The 12,080-nt window shown below is 40.5% G+C and overlaps 1 protein-coding gene across 10 annotated transcripts in view; it reads left to right on the forward strand.

Annotated features, from left to right (window-relative positions):
- Window positions 1–11,871, forward strand: part of LOC306746766 (neurexin-1a-like) — a gene marked incomplete at both ends in the record, with an annotated part of 231,168 nt that extends 219,297 nt beyond the window's left edge. For 6 of the 10 annotated variants that reach the window (XM_079229727.1, XM_079229729.1, XM_079229730.1 and 3 more), the window contains 2 exons: window positions 69–156; window positions 11,567–11,871. In XM_079229727.1, the coding sequence (XP_079085853.1) occupies window positions 69–156; window positions 11,567–11,871 (393 nt within the window). The remainder of the gene's footprint in view (window positions 1–68; window positions 157–11,566) is intronic. The other 4 variants (XM_079229733.1, XM_079229736.1, XM_079229728.1 and 1 more) reach the window with 1 other exon arrangement.
- Between the last annotated feature and the right edge of the window lie 209 nt (window positions 11,872–12,080).

Below are 12,080 nucleotides of genomic sequence, written 5' to 3' on the forward strand. Positions count from 1 at the left end.
CTTACCCCGTTGATGCAGCTAAGTATTTCATGCCCTCACCACTCCACTGTGTGCTTCTCTCTTCTCAGACAACCGACGACTTGCTGGTGGCGTCAGCCGAGTGTCCGAGCGATGATGAAGACATTGATCCCTGTGAGCCGAGCTCAGGTGGGTTAGGTTAGTCATCTCTTTTTATTCTACTTCTCTCTGGGTGTGTCACTATGTCTCTGTGTGTCATAGTCCGCCCCCACAAAGACACTCTAGGCTAACACACACTGGTTAAATGAGCAGAGTGGAGCTTTAGTTCGAGCTTGAACTCTTCTCAGAGGCAGAGTTGCTCTTCTTCTACAGCAAGCCAGAGGCTATCCATTAAGTCTGTCTGGGAAGCTTCCATCCTGCCATGGAGTACGATTTGACTGGTTCTTATATTTCAATGTACAGGAGCAGACAATATAAATGCAGTAAAACTTTTTTTCATCTGAAAAGCCTCCGGCTGCAATGGACTATCTGAACATAGGTCAGCTGGGCTAACGTTTTAACTACAATCGCTTTTCAGGTTCTATACAAAGTTAACGAAATCCACCTCTGAAGCGCAATGATTAAAACATTATTTATTTACTTTATAATAATGAACCTTTTTTTTAATTGGTTTACTTTTGTTTCCCCTGATTCCAGTCTTTATGCTCAGCTAAGCTAACTAGCTGCTGGTTCTAAAATCGGTTACGACACAGATGTATCAAACCTCTTCACAGTACCTTACAGCAAAAAATAAACCACAAAACACATTTCCCAAAGTGTTAAACGATTTCTGTCCTAAAGAAAGGTTCAGTTAGTACAATTATGGGTTTCAAGATATTAGCTTCCTCTTCTTCCAACACCAGTACTTTTAATCAGAGCAGGTGAAAATTGCATGTATAGCTAGTCCACACTACTGAAGGTGTTTTGTATGTGTCTAAGAAGCTGTTATTGCTGTGTTTTAATTGTGCACCTATTCCGTCATCGTCAACAACAGAAAAGTTCTCAGAAAGACGAAACAATACACAGTTGTAATTGTCAGACCCACATGACTCCAATGCGTGAGGGTAAACCCAGAGAGGACTGTGTGTAGAGGGTTTCCACTGCTAATTCCGTTTCACAGCGAGCTGTGGGCGTCCGTCCTGTTGTTTTCTATACTATTATTCACGGTAGCTGCACATGATATCCGTTTTAGTTTATGATTGCGGCACATATCAGGTGTCTCTCTTCATAAAATTTTAATACATTTTTGTTTATAGTTGTTATCGTGTGTGGAAACAAAAGGAAGCAGTACCCGTTCCCCCGGTTATTATTAGCTTTACGCTGACAAATTGGGATTGTATATCCGTCTGTTCCCTGCAATGCTGCCAAACTTTTAATCTCTTACCTTGCCACACACGGAAGGCAATTAAGTCTAACCCTTGCTCCTGCCTTTGAATAGAAGGATTTTCAAATGCATTTTGAAGTGATGAGACGCACAGAGAACAATTAAATCCAGACCCAAGGCCCCCCACTCCATCTAGATGTGCTATCGATCAGTATGTGGTCATAAAACCTCCACTAAATTAATGTCTGCCCCACAGCGTAGAGTATCAACTTTCTAGTCTGCCTCTCTTCCTGTTCCTTTGGCCTTCCAAGCAAGATTAGCTTTTGCTAACCCTCATACTGCACATTAGAGTGTTATTCCCACTGGGCAGCATCACAATAGGTACTTCCAATGCACATCTGCTAACTCTGTCAAATGCCATGCACAGGAGAGTGGTGTGTGCATTGATTCACACTAGCAGCTTACATTATGATATTTTTTGACAAGGGCATCTGCCAAAACATCAGTCGCGAACTGTGTGTTGCTCAGGGACGCACACTCCCCGAGCAAAGTATCCCTCTCCTTCTGTGATCACTGAAGGGGATTTGACACCAGAGCTGTGGGCTCCCAGGGTGGCAGCTGTCTAACACCGTATCCTGATTAATATCTACATTTGGTTTGCTATACATAAAGAACTGGATCCACTGTCGCTGATAAAGGGACCACTTTCTCATATTACTGTTCAGCCAACTCCTTTTAATGACACAAATAATATGTAGTTTTTCAGCATACACTTTGACGGTCTGTTCTGTCTGTTCAACTCAAAAGCAGATGGCGGATGTGCTCCCCCCGTTTTGATATCTCTGTTTCTCTCAACCTTGTGCTCAGACTTCACAGCACATGTGATAATGTTGCTGCATAAGTGATCCCAAGAGGTGAGCTTTGAAGCAGACTATTATGTGAGCTATCTGTGGCCCAAGGTCAACTCTAGATCATCCCATGTATCACCTAGAGTCCCACAGCAGTCCCTATCAGCAGTTGAGTGACATCAATTGGGTAAACTTACTTATTGCCATGCTTTATTTCTCTTACCTCCGGAAACAATGGAAAGCCGGTGGTACTAACAGAGCTTATCACCCGGCAGGACTCAGATTAGATCATACTGCAGCAAATTGAATCCCCACAACCCGGTTCAGGAAACCACTGAGGAATACACAGACCCATGATTCTGCAACACATCTGATCTGTAAGAGGGGATCGGTAATGATGGAGTGTGCATGAACAAAGCAGCAGGGCTGTGCGAGCAGAATATCACTGTCACTACGATTAGGGCCTCAATCTTTGTGATGCTATTGTGAAAATTGGGAAGAAAAGTAAAATGTGTCAAATGCATGAGTTCCCATATGATCTCACCTGAGACCGAATGGTAACAAAAGAACTAACGTGCCTTTTAAGGGCAAGTCTGATGTTTAAGAAACGCTATATAAACCCTGATATTTAGCATAAAAGATTTCTTTTCCACAAAAAAATGTCCATTTAAAGGCCACGGTGAAGTGTTCGCCAATCATCTGGAGAAAATTGCTGAGTTGTGTGAAAATAGCCCAATTAGATGTCTGTCAAGATGGCGGTTGGTGCTGATTTTCAAGTACCAACCTCAATTTTCGTGGTGAAAGTTAATGGAACAGGTTGTTGTCGAGCTGCATGGGGTCAGCTGGAACGGATGTCTCTTACCAGCCTGCTTCATTTCATTGGCGTCATGCAGGCCATTGATGGAGGGCAGCTGCTGCACAGTGACCCAAATCCAAGGTTACCCTGCAACCGCCTTTGTTCCTCATCATTTGGGGTTTCTCCTCAGTGTTCTTGCTGCTAGCCATCCTTATTTGTTCAAATCAGTCAAATTCTAGTCACCAAATCTGATCAATTTGATACCACTATTTAGTTCCAATATGAAATTGGAAACAGTTGGAATCCATCATTTATACTGTGAATGTAATTATTTGACTCATCTTTTCGTGTGCAATAGTTTCTATTCACAGTAATATTGCCAGATTAATTGTGTCCAAGTGTGGCCCTGTTGGTTTAGTTAAGCATACATACTGGAAACAGCTATACTGGTGATAAAATATCTATACCTCTAGAGCTCACGCATTAATGCATTATATCACAACTGTTTAATTTGTACAAAAATCTTAAGTGTTAAAACAGCAATTTCCCATTTTAGCTGCAACTAGCTGTTTCCAGTCTTTGAAGGTGAGTGTATTTATCAAAATATCAAACCACTCCCTTTAAGTATGTTGAGTAAAAACATAACATTAGATCATTTTTGATAATATATGCTCATTTACATAGCAAAAGTTCAAAATGTGTTATCTTGATAGATAAATAAAGTTGATTAGTGTAATGCATTCTGCTGATTAAGTTTAAAAAATCTCATTGTACCATGCTAAAATGGTGATTCCCATAATAGTTACTGGAGAACAAACCCTAGTATGAATCATGTTAAATAATAATTATGAAGGAAAATATGAAAAGTAGCCTCTTGCTCTTCATAATACACAATACACTGAAGGAAAACTATGTCTCCTAAAATACCATTGGATGCATCCGCTGGAAATGTATTTATTAATTTGTTTCCACCATTGAGCCATCATTAATTATGTAATATGTATGAAAGAAATTAGCTCTGTGTCATGCAAGTACACACCAGCAGTCTCTAGTCTCTACATTTCACCTTAACCTGCCTACGGGCAATCTACTGGGAAGGACTACTGGAGCTGCGAATAAAAGGACTAAGATATTATTAGGTTAATCATCTCTAGTTTTCTCTTCAGTCTATGCTCTCTCATCTTTCTCTATCCTCAAGCCTTATGCAGTGACATAACTGTAGCAGCTACTAATGCGACATTTGTTTTAATAGATTTAATTTATGGGTGGGGAAACAATACATAGAGTAAACCAATAAATCAAACTGCAAATTAATACTTGCTTTAACCCGATGGCAATGACTGGAATGCACCCAGCCAGAGGGGGATAAATTAGAGTAAATTATTGTTTTAAAAGTAGCTGTGAGATTAATGAAACATTAAGAGCACTGTTCTGGCTTAAGAGGTCACTGCCCACATTTAATAGGTTATTCAATCATACCCAGCTGGAGCTCTGTGTGTGTTCATTCCCTCCTTTGCTGAACTCAGTGGCATGCACCTTGCATGCCAACAGAATTCCTTTAGCAGTGAATGAAAGCCCTTCTGAAGACTAGATGCCCATTGAATGTGACCAGAGCTCGTACCCGTCGAGCAGCACTGATGACCTTCAAGCATCACGCAAGCTCTTTTTGCAAAAACCATTGCTGTTATTACTGCATACCTTGCCAATTTATGCAGATAATCTTATGGAATTCTGCCATTTTTGTTTTTCTGCGCTCTTTCAGTGAGGATTATGCCGTCCAAGTCTTCTTTCTACATTCTATTTTAAATTAAGTGTGTTCTGAGAGAAAACAGGATTTCACACTCACTGTCAGTCTTTCTCTTTACTGATCCCACCATATTTATATTTTCAATTATTTTTATTTTTCCACCACACATCTTTTGGGTGTGCTGACATTGATGCTAACACAATGTGTCGGTTTATAAGTCTAAGTAGGGCATGAAAGACTTTGCTTTCCCAAGAAAAGAAGCCCAGCCAAAGGTCAGTTATGTTAATGTATAAGTAAGCTGAGGCTTGGAAATATTCACAGTTGACCAATCGGTAAAATGCTTTCCAAAGGTGCACTTTAATGCTGCATTTTTCTTAACTGACTTCTCTGTCTAGTGGGAGTATGAAAGACCTCTGATCTGGGCACTTGCTGTCTTTTTCCAAGCCAGAAAAATAGAATAATTATCATATTATGTTGGTCGTTATGTTGCTTAAAGGATGTGAATTAGTCTCTAGTAAAAGAAAAACATATTTTTCGAACTAAAAGAGTGTCCATCACACTCATAGACACAGTTCACAGGAGAGTTGTTGTCGAAATGTTTAAATAACCCACATTGTGAGTCTGTAGTTTAGATTTGATTGTCCTCTGCAGAAGACTATTCAGCTTTTGTACAAGGAAACGCTTAGACAAATATAGACACAAAGAACATGTAACCCGACTGTGTGAATCTAATCAAGAGACTAGTTCCAGACTTGTGACATTCAAGCTGAGTGAGCTTCTTCATCTCACCTCTTTAAGTGAAGCACCTATGGGCAAAAAGCTTAAACTGCGCCATACCTTTCTTTGGGCTAATTCAGACACCTTTTAATAATTCTCACTTGCCCACTCAGCTCTCTGTTCATCATCAGCATGAGCAGAGCCACTTCAGGCTCACACATGCACGCTGTCATCAGGATTGCTGCCAGCATGTCACAAGTACAGGATAACTCGCATCACTTCTCGAGGACGTTCAGATAATTAAAGAGGCAAGAGGGATTTAATAAGTGTTTTGGCTTTGCTGCAGTTGATACAGTGACCTGTCTACAGACTGATCCCAAACTATATGGCGGCTCTGACAGCGTGTGATTATAGCTGGATATGTGAAGTAAGAAGCTGGTATAATCTGGCTGAATAACAGCAACGTGTCATTGAGGATGCCAACGCAGCCTGCGGTCGCTCTAAAGGCATCCCACAGCCACACCTTCTTAAGCTCTCAAAGATGCATGACGCACTGCTCATGTTCATCAACTGTTGCAGGTTGCAGAGGGCCGAGTTCACACAAAATCTCCTTTTTATTACCGTCCTACTAAAAATAAGTTCTAGTTTTTGCCTGACACTAAACTCAACGTTTGCCAAAGTGCATACATTAACGATAAAGCATCATTCATATGCACTCTACAAAACTCTTTTGTCACATTACCACCACCAGTTAATGAAAAGCCAAGCATAGTCTCTCCATTCAATATATCCTAAGTAGTCCGGGTTGCTCCATTAACGCTCAACGAGCCTCACGCACACCTGAAGTAACCCCGCTATTCTTTCATCCATGGTCTCCTTCAACTGTTCACCCTGTTACAAATTACCAAACAAATGAACCCTCTCGCTGGCTACAAATGAGGAAAGATTGTCTTTGAAGAGGACCATTTATTCAAATTCCGCCTGACAGTCTGGAATCTCTGATCCCTTTCCTCTCCTTGAGAGCACATGGCAAAAAGAAGTCAGGCAAAAAGGAGGGAAATCAAATCCAGCATTACATAAGCATTTTAATGACGAGTTATATTGCACTGATGCTAATATCTCCAAGAGGGACACTTGTGGTTCCAGGAAGAATCCATGTAGAATTAAGAGAAAATGTGCTATCAACCTTGCAGTCACCAGAACATTGAAGCCAAACCGATCTGGTCATAGCACTGCAGTGCCTCTATGTGTGACGATAAGAAATCCTGGCTTGGCTATTCCAGCAAATCTTTCAAACTTTTGTAAAAGAGGGTCACATATTGGATCGTCTGAAAGCAAATGATTTGTGACTAAATAACTTAAACATTAACTGTTGTCCTTGTGAATAAAACCACAAGGACTTTATGACGGTTTCGATGTGATACTGTAATTTTAGTTTCGCTCTGGGACGGAGAGGAGAAAGTTATTCTGGCTGCTTACACAACTGCAATCCTTCAAAAGTTAACCCCACTGAGCTTACCTATATCGCTTCACAACTGCATCCCCACTATGCTGCCATGAAGCTAGGCGCCACTTTAAGGTCATTTTCCCCATGTCTAATTTTACCCTTGGGTAAGCTCGAGTAGAGAGTATAAGAGCAGCCATCATTTTAAACACTTGTTTCAGGCGCTATTTCTTTCTCGGTTATGTGCCTTCATTCTGAGGTGATGGAGTGCTAATGAATAGACAGGCAGATGCATTTTGACTGAGGTCTTATGAGGCTTTCTCGAAGGCCTCGTGTCTGCACCATTACTTTGCCTGGACCCATTTTGAAGAAAATCGGGACAGGGTGCAAAGCCAGACTTGTGGGTAGCAAATGGGCCGCATCGTCAGGCGTATCAGTCAATCTAGGAATAGGAAAGATCCCTGTGTGCCATCAGGTGAATGTTTGATAGACACTGCTGAGACTAAATGCAAGCTAATGAGCTGTAATGACTGCTATTCTTTTTAACAAAACATGGTGGTTTCAGCACTGTGCTAATTGCAGCGTTAATGCTGATAAGTAGTGGTCACTACTCAGCTTTCTTTGTTAAGAAATTGGATTGGATTTCTTAAGGATTGGATTTGTTCTTTCTTTTTTACACATTTACAAGGAACAATACAATGTGGTCAGTTGATTGAGGGTGTCCCAATGATAAAGTCTCTGCGCGAACGCAGCCTGTGGGGAGCCAATCAACAGATCCAGGCAAGAGGGAATAACAAAGCCCAGAGCTGGAGGTGTTGGTTCACAGAATGAACAACAGTGCACTGTGGTTCTGTTATCGCATGACTCACTCCTGACATAGCAGGCTGAGTCTGCCTGCCTCCTGAACTATTCTAGCTCCGTCTCCTTGCTATAAGGGCCAACCGTGGTCTCATATACAACCCTCAAGTGCCACATCGAGAGCGCTCCCCTCCATCAACCCGCTACGTTATCTACACTTTCAACTTTTTGACCCCGAACAAAGGGTAGATGGCAAATATGAAAGTAACTCACCAATAATGCCCGCACAATGACTTGCAGGGGAAGAGCCGTGGCAACCAGTGGCTTTTGCCCACAAGGGGAGAGCATTCTTCACACCTGTCTGCAAGGATAAGTGGGCTTGTCAGAAGCAGAGCTAATCTGTTGCAACGCTCAGTCACACTCAATCCACCAGTGGTACTCTCCGCTTGCCCTTGAATGTCTGCTGGCATTGGAAGCATACTTGGGCCACTGATCAGTCTAACCATGTTGGAAAACATGTCAATGAACAGCAGCAACATATTTTCACCTGGCAGACCGCTTAGAGAACTTTGTCCCTTTACAGTTTTCACTTTTTCATGCCCTTTCGGCATGGCACGAACGGGATCTAAGTTAAAATGGATCACACGTGCCATTGATGTGGGTTGTTGGCTAATATTACACCATTCACAAACAATATCCATTGTTGCTCAAGAAGAAAAATGAATGCAATTTAAAAAAGTACTTTATCCCAAAGGCCATCAACACTTAGTGAGACTCAAGAGAGAGAAACCGTGAAGAGAGCTATCAGAGTCATAAGGAGCACAGTGTTATAACTTGGACAGCTTTCAGAACATGAAGTGGGTATACTGATGTGCAATCACTTCCCTCTCCACTGGTGGAAACGATCCACGAGAGTACAGCATGATGCCATCAGTGTCATCGAACATTGAAGTTCTTTATTGTGTAAACACTGGATAATAACATTAACAATAATTACTGTGAAATAGACCAAAGAGGCAGGAGGTGTAATGTTTGCAAATGATTTGCTTGTTAGTTTTAGCTACCAATCATGAATATTTATAGAAACACATGTGGTGGCCATTTTTACATGCATGCTGTGCAGTTTATTATCAGATCGGTGCATTCCAGACAGGCATTGGTTTCCATTAAGACTACTTTATATCTTTGCACTTTCTGGACTGTGACAAAGTGGTGTTTTATAGCCTGTTGTATAGATGATGCAAACATTCTATACCAAATTTCCAAGGAATAATAATGTAACAATGAACAAAATAAAGTAGTATTTCTGTTCACTACGATAGATTTACTCAATTGAAAAGTGTCAAGAGTCTGCTCACATTATCACTTTGCAAAGAAAGAAGTTGAAGCCGATGGATCCCAAAAAATAAAAAATTAGCATGGTTTGCAGAATGGTATATTTGATCCTTTATTAAATAGGAAAAATCATGCAAGAGCATTGGCACAGTCCTTTAAATTGTAATTGCAAAAGCCAGTTGTATTTACTGTCATTTGAAAAAATTTAAAAGATCTGTCTCGTGTATATATTGTGCTCTTTCGACAATGAGAAATTGCAACAAAAGTAGTGTGTAGGAAGGGATGTGCTGTATCCTCTCATTCATTCTGCCTGTCCTTCACGGATCAGGGAGAAACAACCTTTTTTATACAATGAGGCTCTCTGAGCCTCTTTGCTCAAGCTCAGAGAGGTAGAAGCTAAATGTTGTTTCCCATGCTTTTCTCTTTTAATGTACAAGTTGGTTAAAGAGTTGCTCCATGGATGCTCTACTATGGATACTGAGTTCATGCTTAGGAAGAAAGTTATCCGTGTGGAAATATCACTCTGACTGGCCAAGATCAAAAGATTGAAATAATGAAGTAACATTGTTCTTGTTTTAAAGTGACATTTCTTGTTTTAAGCTGGTTTGATATCAAAGCTGAAGAATGCAATTATTTTGTTCTTGAAAAAAAGTAGTGAGGTAAGTGGGACAGCAAATTGGGACATAAGGGATGGCACGTGTCAAATTAATTTGAATAAATATCAAATACTCATTACAGGGAAAATGTTGACACCTGTCATTGTAAATGTAAAATCCAATTACTTAAATGACTGACTCTGGCTCACATCAACATTCATGAATATTGTAGTAACTCGTCATGTATGTGCCATTGGGTTTTGATCATGAGATCATATACTCATCTTTTAACCTGAAGTTGCATTATGTAATGAGCGTCCGCAGTAAAATGATGGTCTAACTCTTGAGCTGATGGGTCACAAAAGTGTAAATTTTGTAGAGAATACACATTACTGTGGCTCCATGAACACACTGTGAACATACCGTGAGGGAAAAACTAAAATATATGTGAACCATCTTTAATATCCGGACAGCATTTAGTACTGTAGCCTTATAATATTGATGATATTCATGAAACACACAACCTAACGCTGACAAACCTTGTGCTAAACAAACAAGTACAACATGTACCTTCATGTGGAAAATTCACTTTGACAGTACTACATCTCTTTCTTTACCATGCGTCTAGTCTACCACTTCTACCAGCATTTCAAAATAAACATCAAACCTTGAGCGAACCATTCTAAAGGTACTTTACAGGGAGGTACAACATGGTCAATATTTTGCTTCACAGTGCAGCATGCCCATTGCTACAGTAAAGGTTTTTCAGTGCATTGCTCCATAAGTGTTCCCGCAGAAAAGTACAATACTGCAAAGCTCGCCGAACAGCTTTAACATAGCTGTCCAGTCAACACAGAGGAAATAATTCAGACCTACAGGAAAACACAGCTATTTATGTGTCAGTTTGTCCAGTGTAAATGCAAATTGAAGCGTAACATCTTCACGTCAACACAACTATGATCTGAACCCAGCTGTAAATCCCTCAAATATGTTTTTGCCCCAATCCAGCGGAACCAGAGTGCTTTCATTTCTAAATGTTAGTGTTGACTGTTTGGATTTCACAAACGCAACAAAGAGGGCTTAAGCAGAAATGATGACTGCTACAAAAACACACACAGAGACGTGCCAGGAGGACTGAATAATATCAGGGGGTTGACGCATTTTCAAAATATGCTCCATTGAATGGCACCATTTCAGAACAGAAGATGGGGACAGCCTTTGGCAAAATCTGCTGAGTCAATTGAAGAATTGTTTCTCTCTGAAAGATTTATTTTCACAAACTATGTGATGCAGTCATGCTGCTTAGACATATAGTGAATGTTGGAAATGTGCTCTGTTCATTCATGACTGTGCTGTAATTGAATATCATCAGGATAATGTGCAGGAATTAAAATGCTGTTAGGCAATCAGATAAAATGACAAAAGGCAAAGTCTACAAAAATGTCCAACTCCTGCATTTTCATTTCTTCAAGGAGCTGCAGGAATGACTGGGTGGCATTTCAATATAATTTCTAGAGTAATTTGGGGATTATATAACTGTTAAAGAATCTAAAATCTGTATTTGTTTCCTATTTAACTGTGAGGGTAGGTTTTTACAGTTTTAGCTTGCAAATCATTAAGATTTTTAAACGCTTTGAGATTCAGAATCTACTTTTGTATTAATTTAATTAGACAAAATCTGACAGGGACCCACTAATGTTCACCATGATAGACATTGTTTGTTGTCGCCTCAAAGTGTAACTACACGCTCTTCTGATGGCTGGAAAGTCAATCCCATCAGCCAACATCTACTTTTAGCTTCAGCAACCTTGAGGCGACATTTTGAACTGTGATATCGATCCACACATGCAGAGAAAAAATGCAGTTGTTCCCAACCATAAATCCAGTTATATTAATAGTGATGAAATGTAAAAGATAGTGAGCGAATAACACTTGTAGTAATCATACCTCTGACTCCCTTGCAGCCAACCCCACTGGTGCTGGACCGAATGGCTACCCAGGCACGTCGGAGGTCTTCCGGGAGTCCAGCAGCACAACGGGGATGGTGGTTGGCATCGTGGCAGCAGCGGCGCTGTGTATTCTCATCCTGCTTTATGCTATGTACAAATACCGGAACAGAGACGAAGGTTCGTACCACGTAGACGAGAGTCGCAACTACATCAGCAACTCTGCGCAGTCCAACGGCACCGTCGTCAAAGAGAAACCAGTGAACACCGCAAAAACCTCAAGCAAGAGCAAGAAGAACAAGGACAAGGAGTACTACGTGTGATTGTCAAAGCTTTGGTCTTTGCCAGACCAACTTAAACATTTGTGGAAGAGACAAATCAGGACATTAACATGTGTATAGTATAATAACAAAGATGAACATTATTTAGTCATTTTTCCTACAAGACAATGCTCTGAAAAGTAAATATGAAAAGTGAAAAAATAACTTTCTTTAGACTCAAGTACTTGAGACAGTTGAAAAGATTCAGTCCA

The sequence above is a fragment of the Taurulus bubalis genome, assembly GCF_910589615.1.
Source record: "Taurulus bubalis genome assembly, chromosome: 14".
In the NCBI taxonomy this organism is placed as follows: domain Eukaryota; kingdom Metazoa; phylum Chordata; class Actinopteri; order Perciformes; family Cottidae; genus Taurulus; species Taurulus bubalis.